The following is a 19,543-nucleotide window of genomic DNA, read 5'->3' on the forward strand; positions in this document are numbered from 1 at the left end:
TATAGCAAAAGACATGCGGAAATCCTAAGAAGAAAACAATACTAGACAAGTGTTGCCTAGAAGACACAGCAGTAAACAGTTTTGGTGCCAGTCATCTTATCTCTTCTTAATTGAAGGAATAGGAATTATGCAGGACTGTCAAAACAGATGGGATTGATTCTACTTTCATCCTTGCTTTCAATTACTTAATAACCTGCTGCTACTCTTTCCTCAACAGAGGATAAAGACCTTGTTTTAAGACAAATATCAAAACAGCTACCAAAACTGTCTGCAAATGCTTCCTATGAGCCCATTCCAAAAAAAGCTAAACCACCTCCACCTTTTTTGAATGGATGTAGCTTAAGGGAGAAGACCACAAAAGATCGCTGGAAATTTACTTCCTTCAAAACCTACAGAAATGCATAATAGGAATTAATGAGACGTGAAAATCATGCCTTCCCCCTGGACATGGTGGAGGTAAAACCCAGGCCTTTCCAAAGACACCAGAGAAGGATCATTTGCCCCTGCTCCTCTGAGTATCTCCATGGCCATGGCACGGATACCCCTGAGGCCAGCACGCTGGTTGCAGTGTGAGGCATTTACTCCTAGAAGTTCTCCACTTGGACAGAAGAAAGGCTGCTCTCATTGGCAGCTATTGCAGCCTAGTAGTCGGGTGAGAAAAAAAATCTGATCTTGCACAGAAAGAGCCTTTTCCCAGAAGATGGGCTGTCTACTACAGACCAAGAAAATCTCCTGTCTCCACCCATAAAGGAATGCTGGTCCCAAAACCTTTGTAAAAGCTGTGACTGGGTGATCCTTAAGACATCAAAAAGGCATGTGCTCCCCTAGGCTCAAAGCACTTGCTAAACAGAGTAATGCTTGACAAAATGGAGTTGTCTCCTTCTGAGGTGCCAGCAGGTGCTGAGAGCTTGCAGTTCTCTGATCTTAAAAGATCAACCACGGCAGAGCAGGGGCTCAGCAATTCACTTAAAACATTTTAACAGACATTTATTACAATTTACACGGGCTTAAAAAAAACTCTTGCAAGACAAATGGAAAGGTAGTAAGCACAGCTGTAAACGTAGGTAGTAAATGTAAAGCAAAGGAACCTATTTAATGTGATAAAGGAAGCCTTATGCATTCACCAATTTTTTTTTCCTATCCGTTTCCCTTATTTTTTTCCCCAGGCCCCAACAGCTGTTTCACAAGCAGTCTTAGTCTCTAAACTCTTATTTTCTTACTGCTACCGCCCATCTACTGCACTGCCGGTGTGCCACCCAACTCCTTGTGCAGTACAAGGGTGGAAATAATCCTACCTGAAACACAATCCTTCAGTACCACTTTGGGAAGGTACTGAAATAGTAAGATCCTTCCCCAGAAAAAGTTGTTATTTGATACTTACGGTTAAAGCAACACATTCCTGCAAAAGACACAGATATAGGAGGGACGGTTCAACTAGGCAGAAGCCCAACACCACCTCAAAACCTGACAGTGTCGGCAACTTTAAGAGCAGGCTGCTGGAAACTATTCCCTTATTCATTCCAACCTTATTTCATCCTGCAAGGATCCATCTGCAGAAGGGACTCCCAAGAGGGAAACAGCCTTTCAAGCCTGCCAAGAAAAAAATTGCAGGAATTCCAGCACCTTGTACAACACCATCCCTTAAAATCATTCCATTCAGAGCCCCCCAGCCCAGGTGATCTTTCAGAGGGAGCTGCAGACGAAGGAAAGCAACAAGCTGACTTATGTGGCATGTCTATGTACATCCCATAAGAAATTTGCAGTTTCCATCCCATCTACATTCTGAATTTTGTCCTGAAGAAATAAGCTCCAGAGAGGGAAGAGAACACAAGAGAGTTTGGAGGCAGCATACCCACAATGCAGGGTATGTCCACGGCTACTTCAGGAGCTCATTTCTTCAGTCCAATGCCATCAGAAGAAGGGGACAAACCTCAGACAACCTTTGCTCTCAGGTCTCTGAATGAAGCTCTAGGTCAGGGAAAACAATTCAGAGGCCAACTGACTGCTCCAAGGGACCAGAATTACAAACTGACATGAAACCCAAAGGTCAAAATATATCTTTGGGCTATTGTAGATATCTATTAGCCTTTGTCATCCAAACTGCCCCAGAAGTGCCTTGTCAGTCGTTTCTGTCATTTGAGGACTCCCAAACTCGTCTGTTGTGGCCAGGAATTCATTTACTCCTGTGGAATGAAAGTGTCACAGGCAGGCAAGCAGCTCCCAAAACAGAGAGCCTACACAAGGCTGCCATCAGGAGTACTGATGGAAAGGTATTTGTGACACAGGACTACTTCCAAGAAGGTACCGCAAGACGCACATGCAGCAGTGTCTGCAAATGTTCAGGCATCACTCCCTTGCCAATTACACTGCTTGGCTCCACTCTGAATTGCTTGTCAGCCATGAAGGAACAGATCATTCTGGTTTTCCATCTATCTCCTGTCTACAAGCAAAGCAGGGCAGGTGATGAAAAGGAACCTACTGAGGAACAACATCAGCTTGGGATATGGTCTCCTAAGGTTTCAACAACCACATGTTGTAACAGTGATTTCAAGGGGAGTGTGGCAGGACCTAAGTCAGGCTAGCAAGGCTGCTTCTGCTCTGGCAGAGCATGTCTTCACTCCAGAAGCTTAAGGAACTTTCATCCGAGGTCTCATTAAAACACTCCCCATTAACAGGAATGGACAAGTCTTTCTGCTGTCTGAAATACCTGCTCCGATAGCCTAAGCTGAAGAAAGGCAAGACCAATCAATATTAAAAACTGCAGCAAAAATGAAACTCAAGCCAGATTCTGACTTGTTTCCAATCCACCAAAAAGCTAAAACCTGGAGGCTGGACTTTAATGGCAGTGCCCTAGGTGACAGCAGCAAGCTTCAGCAGCCCAAGCCTCCTGCTGCCTCCCCACGGCACGGCGATGTGTCCCTGCTCTCTGTCTTAGACAGCAGAAGAATCACAGAACCATTTAGGTTGGAAAAGACCTTTAAAATCATCAAGTCCAACCACTAACCCAGCACTGCCAAGCCCACCACTAAACCATGTCCCCAAGCATCACATCTACACATCTTTTAAACACCTCAGGGGTGGTGATTCCACCACCTTCCTAGGCAGCCTGTTCCAATGCTTGACCACCCTTTCAGTGAAAAACTTTTTCCTTATATTGAAATGACACCTCCCCTGGTACATCTTGAGGCTGTTTCCTCTTGTCTTATTGCATGGTAACTGGGAGAAGAGACCAACCCCCACCTCACTACAACCTCCTTTCAGGTAGTTGTAGAGAGTGAAAAGGTTCCCTTTGGGCCTCCTTTTCTCCAGGCTAAACAACCCTAGTTTCCTCAGTCGCTCCTTATAAGACTTGTGCTCTTGAGAATCTTGAAAATCAAAGGTGGTACAGCATCAGCAAGGGAAGACTATGAAAGGATGAATCCTACAATACCCTTCATCATTGATTTTGCCATGGAGTGACTGCAAATTACTCCTGAGGAGGCTGGAAGCTACATTTGGGATGCTACAGCAAGCTGTTGCTAAACCCTGAAAGCTTAACGGAACTTCTTCCAGTAAGTGGAAGCAATTTAAGTCTCAGACCAACCTCATTTTTCAGCCACACGCCACCTAATCACGAATGCCAGCAGAAATTTATTTACTCTGGAGTGATACTCACAGAACAAACATTGATGAAACGAGTACTGAATTTCACTGTGTTGCTATTCATGAAACAGGTTACTTAAAAGCAAGTGCCAGGATGAGGACACTCGATATTGGAAAGGTTTTGGATCAGATACTGATGTGACACCAAAGCCAGCACTAGTTATGCCAGCTCCATCACACTCATTTGACAGGGACCGTGAAGTGTTCAGCGCCTGCTCCTGCTCCCCCTGGGCTCTGCAGTCTGGAAAAATCTGGACTCAAGAGCAGACCCAGTGGTATCCCAGGGGTGAAATGAAGGGATAATGTTTTTGTTGGATTATGCAGAAATAGGAAAACTTTCTATTTTTTTTCCCCACCTCTGCAGAGTACCCACACCACAGAAACACTAGTATAGGTGTACTCTACATACAAAGGGCAAAGGAGGAGCTTAGCAAAATTTATTTTCCATTAAGATTAGCTCAAGAAGGGCTGTAAAACCACAACTGTTCTGTAGGGACATGCTGTTGGAATATAAACTCAAACCTGTCCAAATCCACGCATGACAGATGTTTATTTTCACATATTCATAGCCATAAACAAGCATCCCTTTCATAGATGAACCTCTTTCTCGCCTCTGTAAGCTATTCCATCAGTGAAATGAAGAGTAAGCAGAGAGAGACAATAAGAACACAGTCATTCTGCTTTTTAAGACACAACACCTCCAGACAGTAATGCACACTTAAAATATACTACTTTACACAGACTTCCTTTCCTTAAAATATGCCACATGAAAAATATTTTAAAATAAACTTTAAAAAAATGCTATTTTCAAGTTTAACTGCTACACTCCTCTTCAGGAGCAAAAGGTTTCTCTATATATAAAATATTCATACATGCCCATATACACATGCATGGGCCCACACAGTCACCCTCAGACACCCGAGTGGGGAACTGGGAAGCAAGCTGACACCATGGCATTACTGGAATAGTGCAGGAGGAGCGAATGGGGAAGGGATCCAAGGGCAATTAAAGTACCATAAAAAAAACTGCTCAGTAGGCTTGTACTTTAAATACCTTTTCTGATAAAGCAAGGGATGCAAAGTTCTCTCTGGTAACAGAGGTCTAGGAAACCATGTGTGGCGATATAAGGCTTGTCTTAAAACATGTGAAGTGTAACCCATCCCAGCATCTTCACAGCAGATACAGCAATCTTAATAAAACCAGGCTGGGACAGCCCTCCAGATTTAAGACAGATACATATATAACTATTACCTAGTAGGTTTACACACAGTGTAAATCTGCACTATCTTGAATTCATTTGTGCTGCTACTGAAGCCAAAAGCACACAGCATGAAGTTGATGTGTTCAGACATATTTTATCTGGCTAATAATGTGGAAGAATCCATAAATACATTAATCTTGGAATGGATATGCTGTTAAGTAAGAAAAACCTCATTTCTGAATCAAAAATAACTACAAACACTATTAAAACAGACATCTTCTGTTAAGATGGCTGTTATTAAGCAAGCAGAAATGGGTTTCCCCCCCTTCCCCCCCCCCCCCCACCTTTTTTTTTCCCCCGATTAAGCAGAACTTAAAGCTTTGGACAAGGAACTTAATCTTTGGACAGCTTACACAGGAGACTGTCAAGCTCCTAGAAAATAAAACCTTAAAAGATTCTGCAGTGTCCTGTACAGACACCTCGACTAATTGCCATGTCCATAGGACAGCGGTGTTGCAGAAAAACCCTGGCTGGGGCCCTGGAGGAACCATGTAGGCTCCAGCAGCCCAGTGTTGCGTCAGGAATCATGAGTGCCCAGTTTTAAGCACGGAATTACTATAATTAAAGTGATGAGGGGGAAAATGGAGTTACTTCAAAGTTAGACTTCAAATACCTCACTGAAGTCTGCTTACAGTCCCAGTTCTTGCTCTTTCCTTCTCCCCCTGAGAAATCACGCTTAGGGAAGGCTACCAGAGAGGAAGAGAAAAAAAAATTCTCAAATTTTTCCATGATTCCATCTCTCAGAAGGGATTTTCTTGGTCCTGTTTCACACTCCAAGGCCCAAGGGATCTATAATCCTTCCGCTGATGTTCCCCAGCAGTCCCCACACTCTTTGCCACAGCAGGAGCCTTCTTTGTATCATTAGTCAGACAGACAGGGACCATGATGGGGGGGAATGCATGATGTACTTCATCTGTTTTATTTATTTAACTAGATCAGGCCACACTCCCCATTATTCCTTAGCCAGGATTCTTCTCAGCACCTCTTACAGAGGGAAGCAGAAGCAGACAAGGCTGCTCCCATCCCTCTCCATGCAGAACAACAGCTCCTGAAGGGATCTCTTCAGGTCAGTAAGACCATCAGGACTCTAGCTTTTTCTGCTTCATTTTAAAAATACATGACAACTTTTTCCATTTGGAAAACCTATTACCCAAACTGATCACATATTTCCGTGCTATGAAAGATATTTGTGCAGCTCTCTATATTTTGGCCCAATTTGGTCTATGTTAAGTCCATAGCAGTACTACTGTATATCTATTCAGTTTTTCCTATGACCACACAATCCTTGGAACAAAGGGAGAGGGAGCTGCAGCCCATAGGAAAATTATCATTTCAGAGGAGGAATTAGCAGTTCAATCAGCCTTGAAAATGTAAAGCATACAATCAAGTGGAAACTCTGAGCATAACCTTTCTTACTACTTCCTACTATGTACACTCAAGTACAAAGCACAGAGGTTTCCCCCACTCACCATCTTTCAACAGCCAGCCAGAAGCTGGTACAAACAATAGGTTTCTACAACTACCTGCTGAAGCAAGGAGAGTCTCCCTGCACCTCTAAAAAAAGAGCTTTCTCTTCAATTGAGTTTATTCTTACTTTGGTCACAGGCTGAGGTTCCCCAAGGAACAGGGCAGGAGGCAGAGAAGGGCAAGAGCTGAGCCAGGACTTGGAAGACTTCAGACCTTCTTCCTGTTCACATCATCTTTTGCTAATGCTCTCCAAGCAATTCATGCACCTACCCATTGTATCTGTCTTGCAGACAGAAATTCTCTTGGCATTTTACTGTGACAGAGAAAGCTTTACAAAAATGAGTTTCGATAACAGCTTTGGAAGAAAAGGAAGGGTTTATGGTGGAAAGGGCAATTTCTTTTAATTGAGAATGGGAGATATGCAAGGCTGGAGGAGAGAAGGAGACCCAAGGGCTGAGAAGTGAGGCACATCTATTGTTAGCCCAAATCTGGCCTCCTTAGAAGAGCTTACAAAAACAAATAAGAAGAAATAAATGGAGGTTGAGGAACCATCTGCATGAACTTTGACTACGGTACAAAGTAAGGATGATGCACCCACTTGTTTTGAGTGAGAACCTCAAGGAGAAGCAAACTAGACATACAAAAGAATGTCTGCATTGTATTATTTTACACTACATTGCCGTTTTACTTCAATCACCATCAGCTTCCCTCTCAAAAGCCATCCCTCTGTGTTTTATGCAAGAAGCCTGAAGTCCTAAATAAGCAACATGATGGCACTGGGTTTCCAAGTTATTGGAGCTTCTGAACTTTGAGAAATCCCTTTACTGTGGACTGCTACATCTGAAAAGCCTGTATTAGCCTCTACTCTATTAGTAGGAAGTGCTGCATACTGGAGAGGCGACAGGGATGAAGTCCAAGCCCAGTCTGACAGTGACCGAAGGCTGCTCAGTCAAACAGGGAGGACAGGCTGAGGTTACCAGATGGGGTCTGTCTATCCAAAGAGGCAGCTGCAACCCATCAAGCCAGTTAATAAGTCTGCAGGGCTGCCAAGTATAGCAAAATTCAAGTGGTAAGAACAGGCAGGGCAGGTTAAAGGAGTTCACTGCAAGGATGTAATTACTGTGGGAAGTGCGCAATAGGGCAGGGCACACGAATATAAGAACATTAAATCAGTCTAAGACACTGCTGCCATCTGGGCAGAGCAGCGCACAGTCCGGACGCGGTTCTATCTCCCTAGCCATTTATTCCCTTTTCCTGTGTTTCACGCTCCCAGAAGGTACAGGATTACCAGATGTCCACCCGGCTGCAGCCTGGGCAGTGGAAGCGCACAGCTTCCCACGCTGCTCCCAGCCTGGACTGGGAGAGACCTCCAGGACTGAGGGGATAGTCCCATTCTGAGCCTCAGTGTGCATCCTGGCCCTCCTGAGAGCACCCACAGCTGCACCCCACTAGATGCTCACTGCTGTCACACCAAGAAGTCCAGATGCCCTGATCACCTTCCCACAGCACCCCTGCTCAACAGTGGCTCCCTAATATTCTTCTTCAGGATGCTGGAAATAACCTCACCAAGAGTATCCTACATGCTGTAACTAGATGCTCAGCAGCAGTTCAAGTGTTTGTCTGCAAAATGCTATTCTAATACACTGAGATAAGGCACCAGCAGCTCCCAGAAAGCTGTTTATCCGTTTAGTTTGCCAGCTTGGGGGAAATCATGTTGAAACGATGCATTAGTACCAAACACACGAACAAGAAATGAGTCTTAATACTTCAGTCTTGATGGCAAAATGGTAATAAAAAAGCATTTGAAACAAATCGAAATGCTCCGAAACTGCTTAGATCCCAGTATGCACTTAACCGCATGACTGAACCTAAGTGTATTTTTAAGGCTTTTCCTGAACCTAGGCTTAAGTCTCTGTGCAAGTATCCCTTAGCTCAGAATCATAGAATCATTTAGGTTGAAAAAGACCTTTGACATCATCAAACCCAACTGTTAACCCAGGACTGCCATGTCCATAACTAGATCATGTCCTTAAGCACCATGTCTATGTGTTTTTTAAACACCTTCAGGGATACCACAGCCTGTATTTCACACATATTTGCAGAAGGAAATAACGTGCACATCTCTGTACATCCTTCTATTCTGACACTTCAAATAAATCTATAACCATTGCTGAAAAGAATGCCAGAACCACTGAGGGCAGGGAACCCTCATCAGCTTCCTCTCACAAAGGGTGGAATTAAGACACAAAAGCAAAGGCTAACATTTAAGGAGTCCCTACTTGCAAGAGGTCTGTGCTAGGGGACTCACGTCAGAAAATCAAAAGCAAACTCTGAGGATATGCTGAAATTCCCAAAATACCGACAGCTGCACATGAACTTGTGTAAAAGCATAGATCATAAAGACGCATACAAGTTTCTTCAAGTCTCAATACCCTTAGAAAAAAGGGATGACAATAAGCAAGAGAGGAACAACACATCAGAAATGACAGATCTGAGCAGGTTTGGGCGTTTTTATTCTTGACAGTTGGTCTGTCTTCAAGGATTTCCTTGGTTTGACAGCTGAACACTAAAAGGCAGGTAGACTAGTGAAGATCTCCATTTGCAAACAGTTGTACTTTCAAATGAGTGTGTGCAGCCCTGGCCCTGAAGACCACAGTTTTCCAATAAAGAAAAGAAGTCACATTTTACTTGGTATCTGAAGTCAAAGATTAAAGATTCATTGCACTGGGTCTGGCCCTTTCATTTAGGACAAGTAAGGTTAACGCTCTGTAAGAAACATAAGCCAACGTTCCCACCTGGCATTGCATATGTGTGAATATAAACAAGATCACAACTCAAACAAGGAGATACTTGTCTATAAAAACACAGCTCAAAGTGTAAGTAAAGGCATTGCATACCAACAATTGTCCGGCTTTTGTTACAAAAGGAAGAAAGCTAACAGAGAACCTGAAGTTGTCACCTTTACAACAAAAGGTAGAGACTGATACAAACTTTTATACTTTTTTATTTCTAAAAGCTAAGTCTGCTGTGTTCTGTTTATTTACAATCTGAATCACCTGTAATGGTTTTTGGAGGCTGGTCATTTACTGCACCTTCCGCAGCAGATAAGAGTACCATGCTGGGCATAAGCAGCCCATGAAAAGTGCCACCTGCCAACAACTGAGTTCCACCTTCTTGAACATCTTGCAGTTATTTTCCCACTTTCCTAAACCATATGCTCCTCTAGATGTGCACCAATACTTGGCAATGAACTACAAGGTCAGAAAACCTTCACTAACTTTTGAATAGGTAGGCCCTTCAACCGTCTGTAGCATCTTAAAACAGGAGGCCTACCACATGAGTCAGACACAAAAATACTGTCCAGAATATGCTTACCTGGGAGTAGATTAAGTACCTTGCTTAGGAATCTATGTTAGATGAAACATTTCATGTAGTGCACAGACACATAAACCACATTCCCACAGTTATCCAGAAGAGAAGGCACCTTATCATGGTCTGACATGCTAAATCAGGTATATTAAATTAAGTTCTTCATGACAGTTTGAATGATCTGATCTTTGTGTGGAGGACAAAAGGGAAGACACTACTCATATGTAAACAGGGAAGGGGCAAGGCAACTCAAGCCTGAAGGCTTGCCATAACCTTTACTAATACTTACTCCCCCTTGTAAGTCTGAGCCTAATGAGATGGTCAGCAAAAGAGTACCAAGGTGAGATGTTACTGTACAGGCACTAAAGAGGAAGGAAAAGCAAGAAGGAGACAAAAATGAGACACAGGAACGCAAGCATTTAAGGACTATGAATATGTGAGGGGAGCACACACACCCTGCAAGCATTGTCAGGGTAAGCAGAGCCTTCTGCCTGGCCTTGTCATGCCCACACAATTGTATGTCCTTCCATCGTTACAACACATTCTGAACACTGACTAAACCAAAGCCAAATAAAAAAAGGGCAAGGGATTGATCAGTGGACTTAAATCTAGGCTGCGGACTCTGAAACTACCATTTCACCATCAGCAGATCCAAGTTATTAAGAGCTTTTCTCTTTTTACCCTCCTCTGGTAAGAGATCATAGGCTTCCATTTCTCAAGCCCACAGACCCCAAGGACGCCACTGCTTTCAGCTGATGAATGTCAGCACAACACTAGGATAAACTTCTAGAAAAAGCATTGGGTTTTTCACCACACTCTTCTCTTACCAGTGCTGGGCCGACATTTCTGCATTACGCCAGCACCATCTGAACTTCAACAGCCAGCCACCACAGAGCAAGCTTTACTAACACAAACATACAGACTAGATAAAAGCAGCAATAACTATAGCAGGCACCAGAAGGACAAATTCTGCGAGGCACTACAGACTGCACAATCCGCCTGAAGTGAGACAATGTAGAACTTTTCTCCACATGCCATCTGAACACTGGAAGGATGATTTCGCTTGATGACTGTAACTCAGTGACAAGTTTTGCTGCAAGTCTGGCAATTACTTGATAAACTATAAATATCGTGACAATAAGTGTTGCTATTTTGACCAAAAGAACAGCACAAATGCACAACGGAAACCTGCGGAAGCACCAGCTGTCTGAAACACAGTAACAAAACCAACACACAGCATCTACATGACTAATTAATTGTTCTTTTGCTATGACGAGTGCATGTACACGCATGCAATTTTTTAAACAATCAGGGTTATTTTCAAGGGATATTAAGCAGATGTGAAGATAGGAATTTGCAAAACTGATAGCATGCAGATGACTTTTACTGCAGAAGTAGATATGTAAACTATTTCAAAACAAAAGTGTTCAAATATTTTGGTTTTTAAATGTAAGTTTAGATTCAGGAAGAGACCATGGGCAAAATCTTGCTTTACTAGTGCAAATGCCAATTATTGCATATATTTATGATCAAGGAATTGAAACTTAGCACCCTTATGTTCCTTATAACCACACATCTAGTGCTAAGAGAAAACACTAAAGAATGCAAAATTCAGCAATGTCTGTGAAGTATGTGTTAGCACAGTACACAGTTTTGCCCCACCATCAGCCAGCATCTTATGACTTATAATTAAAAATCCCCTCAGGCACAAAATAAAATTTGTGAGGTCTTTTGCCAACTTCTGGCAAGCCAAGTGTTCTTTTTCTGTTATTTACAATATCAAACTTCTTCTCTAAGCTACACACTGAGTGACTTGCTACCACTGTGATTCCCTTTCTTCTCCCAAAAGGCAAGAACCTAGCTGGCTGTGCTGGAGAGCATCTAAATTCCTTTGAAGTTGAAAATATATCTTTCTAACAGACACCTGGTCCTAGAATTTCTCACTCTTGTTCCAGTTTCTGTTAAGCCATATTATCTCACTCTTCACATATTCAGGATACACTGAGGATCAAAAATTCTAGCTTGGTTGAGAGATGCATAGTACAGCAAGAAAGAAGACAGAAATGCTAACTTCAAGTTACTTCTGCTAACCTTGGAGCTGTGGGAGGAAGAAAATAATAGATCTAAAATCCCATCAATCTTCAAGATTATTTATTTATTTCACACTCGGAGCTCCAAAAGACTGTTACAACAGCTAGGTAAAGTAAGCAAGCAAAAGTGCTCAAAAAGATGGTTTTCAACATGTGAGCTGCTCTCATGTTGGTTGGCCGAAGCAGGGAGCAGTAAAGCCACCACAGTGGCTCTCTACTGGCCCAGGCGTTCCCAGGCAGGAAAGTGAAATGCAGTGCAGCAGCTCGAGTCCTGGCAAGATGGGTGCAAAAGCAGCATGGGCAAGGTTGGCTTCCAACCCTGCCATATGGTGGGTGGTTCAGGGGCTTGAAGAAGCCCCTCAAAGACTGCACAAAACAGCTTGGGTTGGGGTGAACAAAGACAGTAGTGACCCAGGAGCGTTTACCCACTCTCCTCCTCAACCAAAAAGCACAGTCCTCCTAGTCTGGTCCCTAAAACCATGGAAAACACATGAAGGGCTTCTCCTGGGTGTTATGGGAACAGAGAGTGGCAATAAGCCACACAACCGAGAAACCTCTTGTTCTTAGGACTCCTTTGTTATGTGCTGTCTTCTTATACATGTGGAGGTTTGTGAAGACAGCAACTACTTCATTTTATTCAACTGAAAACACAACACTAGCAGCTTGTCAGCCACATGGCAATCTCTGCTGAAGCTGCTGTATTCCTTAATCTAATTCCATTTAATCCAATTTATTGTCTTAACATGCTGTCTCACTTAACACAAGATCTTCATTCAGGATTACCTCTAAAACAGCTCCCAACCCGGGGGTCTCATTCATTGTAAGAGCCACCTCTGAAGCTATATCTGTCTGCGTAGCATCTGTGAACACAGCACACCACCAACAGATTCTCCTAGAAAACACCCCAAAAACAACCAAAACATGCCAAACTAACATTAGTTGATCATCTCAGATGTAAACACCGGCAGTAATTCCTCTCTTTAAGTAAGGGAAGTCAAAAAGTTTTGGTTGTGCATCACCCTAGGCTCCAAAGTAGGAGTTTGAGACATTTATGCAATTTCTTATACAGTGACCGAGACACGCTGCAGAGGCAAGGAGGTTTGCTAGCCGTTTTTCATCACAAAATGGAATCAAATCATTAACATATGGCATGTGATGGAATGAGGGAAACCCTTTTCCAAGAAGGGATACATGTTGCAGACTTGTTCATAGGGTTCCTCTCCTGAACATTAGTAGAGTAACTACTAAATTCATCTTCCTGGATGTTGCAGTCACGTCCCACCACTGCTCCTGCTACTTCAGGAGTACAAGGTAAGTATTGTTAGCTGTCTTTACCGCATGATTGAATTAATGAATGGTATGTGTACTCAATATATGCCCAGTCTTTCAATATGGGATTTGTGTACCAAGCCAGTCACAGCATCTGCTGAAGCCACAATGAAATACCATGCATTTTAAACTAACACAGCAATCTGGGCAGCGCAGTTTTGAAAATGAGCCATTTATAGGTGTGAACCCTTCAATACTTGAATGATGCCTTCTGATGAAGCAAAACTTCATGTAAGAAAACAAAAAGCATGTTTGTTTTATAAACCAACCCTTTAAAACTTAAATCTGTTGCTATTCTTCGACTAGAAGGCAGCCTGTAATTTTGCTACCCAAGAAGTACACAGTGACAATCCGGACACCAAATTCTACATTCACTCACCAAAAGCTCATCATTCAAGTTTTAAAATGACCAGGTTATTAATTTTCCCATTTGTAACACCTCACAAAAGCAAAAAAGAAAACCAACAAAATATCGGTTTGATTCCTGTCTCTCACACCAGTGACATTAAGGACTTTGTCCATGAAACTCAGAGAAATTACCCCAGAATAAAGCAGTAGGACTGTATACATCAATACGTACTGAGGCATTTTCTAAAGGATTTAAGAAATGAAGTTCTTTTAATATCATTAGCAACATGTAGTTAAAAGCAACAAAAGCTGTATATAATGTGGTAAAACACCAGACATTAATGCCATTAAACAAGCCTTACCAGACCATCGCAATTGCTAATAGCCACAGAAGCTCCTGGGATGTCAGTTATGTCTCCCACATATGCACAGTTGGTCCACAGGGGCTCTCGCTTCCATAATCTCTCTGTAGCTGTTCTAGTCTGACTCGTGTTACCAGCATCATTTCCAGCTTCAACAGAGTCTTCATACCACTCCACTACGGCCTCGGGAGCCACTAAATGAGTGTTGGGTTTCAGCCGGAGATGGAATTCCCTTCCGAATGCAGTGACATTAAAATACAGCTGTTTGGGGCTTTGGGATACCTCCCGCGTTGATCTTCTTTGATGACTTGCAGAGAGGATATTGGAGATGTAGCTTCCGTCTGCATTGGTACTAATTGGAATCACTAACCCATACGGTCTCGGTCTGCTTTTTCGTAATTCTGCCAAGAGAAATACCCAAAACCAAACTAAAATTAGAACAAGAGCATAGAACAAGCCTGAAGACTGAAGACCAGATGTGCAGCCACACAAGCGTGTGTCACCAAAACGAACAGTAGATGCAAGGATGCAACAGACCATTGCCTTGGCTGTTACAGGCTATGCTCATTCAGGGAGCACTCCAGCTGCAGCTCATTTACAATACAACACAACACAGTTACTGCATGGTCAGGCCTAACATCCAACGCCAGATGTGTAGGAACCCTCAGCCTCGCATCTCCCCTTCCAAAATTCCCAATTTAGGATTCCTGTTAGAGCTACTCTATATCACTCCAAAAAGTTCAGCTGGAGAACGACAAAAACCTGTACATTTTTTAAAAGGACAGGTGACAGTGCCACTTACCACACCAACGTGCATTAAAGTATCTACTAGATAGCTAGTCTGGTTGTAAGCAAACCGATGCAACTGCCAGGTACACGTCACTGCTCTCTTTAGCTGGAACCCTCAGGCTTATAAATTGCTGTATCCTACAGCAAGACCCTTATTACTCTTAACACCATCAAGCGTTATTATAAAAATGTTTTGTACTGCTTCTATGCAGACACTGAGAGGACATGTAAGAAAGAAGAAGAAAAGCATTTGACACATCAACACAGAATCATTAGGATTGGAAGAGACCTTTAAGATCATCAAGTCTACCCATATTAAGCAAGGTACAACAAACCAGGGATAATGTGAGAGGAAGGCCGCTTCAACCTCAGGGAAAGCATATGGATCACACCAATGTGAACAAACACAAGAAGCCATGCCCAGTTACACACCTCAAGCAGACACTCACCACAGATGCGGGAATACACACTAAGCACATGCAAAATACCCTCCACATGCCAGAATTTTCAAGAGCCAGGTCTTTCATAAGATTGTTTTCATAAAACTTACAAAGAAACCCAAAAGATATTAATTTACATTTATCTGTGGAGTTTCCTGGGGTTCAGCTTTGCTTTATAGCTGCAGAAGAGGCAACGATCCTTTTGAATGCTCTGGTAAGAAATGCCATGCAACTCCTTCATACACCTTAAGCAGAACTGCTTGCTCCCATGTCAAGAACTCTCGTAAGATTTGGAAAATGAAGTGCCATGCTTGGTTATAACTGCAATTTCCATACCTATTTGTGCAGTTTAGAAAACCGAAATAGGGAAAAGAATCCAGTGGTTATCATATACCACTGATCAATTAATTGATGTTAGCAGCAGTCTAAGCAGTAACTATTCCCTCTATAGATCTCCTCTGAGAAATCCCCTTACTCAGCAACTTGCTATTGCCCTTCCTCTTTGTGTAACTTGAGTAACAGAGGTCAAAACCAACAGAGTAACTAATTATTTTTAAAAAAACACAACACAGAATCGGACAAATTTGTACCTAAAATGTGTGCTTTACTGTAATACACAGAAGACATGAAAACAGCAAAACTGCATTCTGTTGATAGCTCTCAAGAAACCTTCAGGCAATGCTAACAGAAGCTCAAAGACAGGACCCTTAGCCAAGGCAACACGTCCTACACACAAGGCATGCTTCCAAGGGGAAGTCAGTGCTGTAATACTTCTAACCAGCATCAGAGCACCCCTGGACACCTGAATGGTGTGGCCAGACAAGGCTGTGGGAAACCACCTTCCAGCAGAAGTTACCCCAAAGCTAACTTGCAGAAGCAACGGCCATGCAAGCAATGCCACAGGAGAAAAAGAGCAGTCATGAAAGCCTCATTTGCCTATCATTTTTCTGTGGTTCTCACCGGCCAGCTCAGGATTCCTGCCTAATTAGCAGCTGCATGAACTTACTGGAAACCTTTGAATTGAGTTCTGAATTTGCCTAAGTGAATATAATATACCCCACACCGCCCAGAAAAGCTTCTTTCTATGTAGTACCTTACCTGTATCCTGAAAATAGCATTATTAACCTAAGAGAGTCACTTTTTCCTTCTCCGCCCTCTGCTATTCTCTGGCACTGATGAGAAAAGGAAGAGAATCTTCTCTTCTGCTCACAGAAAGGTCTTCTCCTGTTATCGCTTATCTCATTTCCAGCCCTGCATCAGGACACACACGTGTTTCCCATTGCCTTAAGTAATTTCACATCACTGTAAAACAAGTCCATCAAATGAGTTTATCTTTTCTGCAAGACCTTTGTAATCTGGAAGTAATCAGGACATTCAGTGTCCAATTTTCATCCTGTTAAAGGAGAAGGAGAGAGATTCCCAGGCGAGGACAAGCTGTGGGCCAAACCGCTGCCAAGAATTGGAGCAATGCCTACATCTTATCACCTGCGTATTAGACCACGTGAGAGTTAAAAAGACACTTAGCAGAGAAATATTTATTCTTTAGCTCTTCTCTTCCCAAGAGAACTAGCCAAAGCAATATTAGAGTGATACAACTGACACTTTTCATTTAAAAATCTCCACAACTGGGTAGCTCAGATGCTACCACAAAGTGCCACTGAGAACTCCTCAAATAAATACACTTAATTAAAAGAGCTAATTTTTACCTGCTCCCAGTGTGAATCATGCTGGAACTGAGAATTAACAGAGAAAAAGCTCAGTAGCTAGCTCCTCTCTCCTGGTAGCAGTGGCTGCTTATTTTAAGACACTCATACATTCAATGGCTTCATATAACTTGTTCTTTCCCCAGTTTTCTTTTATGCCACTTGGTGAGGGATTTGACAGGAAAACAACGTATGATACTAGCAGGATGTATGTGGACATATAAATTCTTGCACTATAAATTAATATACAAATACAATATCCCAGGCAAGTGAAAATTCCTTATCATTTTCAAGACCATTGTTCTGAAAACAAACTCCATGTCCCACAGCCAGCAGTCACCTTGTGTTTTTCAGTAGCAGCCAACACAACCTGTTCTGCAATACACCTACAAGACCAGGCTCTAAAACCAGTATCCTAATTAGGACATTATCCTTCAGATAATTCCCATCTAAAACACTGGGAATTCTGAGTAAGGATTGCTAATCTTTCTCCTTAGAGAAGGGACCAAACTAAAACTCTAAACTCATTTTTATTAATTAGACACCAGGTCACGACAAGGAGGCAGAGCGGCTGGGTTGTACATCCTAACTGGGTCAAAGTAAAAATCTAGATCCTCACATTCCCTGCGCTTCAGCGATGAGATTTCATTCACAGACTGACATTCCTCCTTTTACCTCGCCTCTTTGTGGCTTTATTTTATTATTTTTTTTAAAGCGGGACATTCAGTGCCAGAGACCACAGTCTGGTGATCAAATTCTGAGTTCACCACACAACTGAGAAATTGCTTTGCACATCTTGCAGCAGTATTCCCAGATTTCTACGTGCGGAGGCAAAAAAAAAAAGTTATTTTGCTAATAACAAGAACAGCCAGCTAGCCACAAGAGGGTAGGAACAAAGGGTGGAAAATAAGAACTGTCAAGGTTTTGAGTCAGCAAAAGCCTTTTCCAGAGTCTCTGAATGCTGAGCTAGAAGAGGAAATGCCTTTTGTTCAAAGGCAATTAAAATTAAATGTGACATGACTGAATATTGAAGACATCTAAACTCCTCCACTGACTTATATTACCCTTTTTCCACAGACTGTATGATCTTAGGAAATGCTATTCCAGCTGTAGGTGTTCCCTTTCCTACGCTAAAATTTCAGAGTCAATCTGTTCTGCTAATTCAAAGCTTACAGTAGGGATCAGAGAAGAAACACAGAGCAATAGAAAAAGCACTTCAAATTTTCTTCATTTTTTCATCGGGCTTTAAACTGCTGCTCCAGTTGCACAATGTTTAAGTTGAAAGGAAGCACTTAAGAAAGAACATCACATTCTTTCATTGTGTGCCAAAACATAATTAGCTAGACAATGCCTCAGAAGAAGGCTCTCCATACTTTTTTTCCCTCAAATACACATGAAACTGAAGAATTAGTACAACTGGCTCACATCATTTGTCTTGGCACTGTACAACCACTGTGGACAATGAAGGTTCAAAAGTCCTAGACTTTATCACCTGCATTTGGAAGAGCATTATTTTTTTAGGCATACAATTTTGTGAAATACATTGATCAAAAATCATTTATGTGGTTGCTCACGGCAGAATTCCAAATGCATAAACATCCACTTAAGAGAAATTTCAAAAGCACGGTCTAAATTGAAATCAGTGGAAAAGAACACATTTCTGAAAGTTCAGACAAATTATTTCTATGTCTAAACCAAGCTACCCAAGTTTTAAGACATTACTTTTTTTCTTCTTTTAAAAAGTATTTAAACCTCACTGAGTGTTGATTTTTCTGATTATTTTTTGGCTCACACTGCACGTAAATAGATTTTGTTAACAGGACTCTCCTTTTTCCAGCCTTCTGCACTGCAGCCAGAGGACCCACTTCTGTGAACAAAGTAATTTTTAGATCACAGGAGCTCCTTCATCTGTCACCATGACCTATGAAATTATGTCCACTGCAAGTGTTGGCAGCATCGTTTTTTCCCAAACATCTTCTGAGCCACAGCAATGAGACTTAGATTAATTACTGTGTGCAGTAATCACTCCTGCCTCTCTATGTTGCTAGCAAATTTCTCAATTAGGAATAGCAATGTGGAAACCTATTAAAATTATACCAAGAGCACAATTGTTTCGGCAGAGAAGATGCTGGGTACTGCGCAAAGAAACATATGTGCGGGAACTCCTGAGAACATCTCATCCACGTTGTCCCAGCATCATATGCCGAGCCCCTGACATGATGGGATGACCAGTGAGCTACTCTCAGCTTCCAGAGCTCCCCCTCCTCTCTTGGAGGTTGTATCCAAATGTGGCTTCTAACGGCTGGAAGCTCAGCTACCTCAGCAAAAAGACTGGATCTAACATAACACGTCCAGAACATCACTGTGCCTGCCTCTTCTGAAAGGAATTCACAAGCTATGATATAATCAGATTGCTGGAGGGCAGACATCCAGCTTTGCAGTGGAAGTACTGGGAAAAAAATAATTACTTGCTGCTATAGGAATTAAGAGGACAGCAATTCAATAAAAAGGTGTCTCATGTTCTGAGAGATTACCCTTCTATCCCAGAAATACCACAACAGGATGAGCACAGAGCTGTTCCTGTCACTTAGCAAAGTGCTGCTTAACACCAAGACAAGACGGTGCAGTGACAAACAAGACGACCCTAGCTAGGGTTTTGCCACCACTGTTTTCTGCCTTTGTCACTGGCTGCTGGTTTCCAGAAATGAAGAAGCACTTTTGGTACCTCTCAACAACCTAAATC

General features: G+C 42.3%; 1 protein-coding gene across 3 annotated transcripts in view; it reads right to left on the minus strand.

The window, feature by feature from the left end:
- ADAMTS3 (ADAM metallopeptidase with thrombospondin type 1 motif 3) overlaps positions 1 to 19,543 on the minus strand; it is a 139,441-nt gene that overhangs the window by 112,492 nt on the left and 7,406 nt on the right. For all 3 annotated transcript variants that reach the window (XM_055716158.1, XM_055716150.1, XM_055716164.1), the window contains exon 3: positions 13,869 to 14,269. In XM_055716158.1, coding sequence (XP_055572133.1) covers positions 13,869 to 14,269 — 401 coding nt within the window. The remainder of the gene's footprint in view (positions 1 to 13,868; positions 14,270 to 19,543) is intronic.

The sequence above is a fragment of the Falco cherrug genome, chromosome 1, assembly GCF_023634085.1.
Source record: "Falco cherrug isolate bFalChe1 chromosome 1, bFalChe1.pri, whole genome shotgun sequence".
Taxonomy (NCBI): Eukaryota; Metazoa; Chordata; class Aves; order Falconiformes; family Falconidae; genus Falco; species Falco cherrug.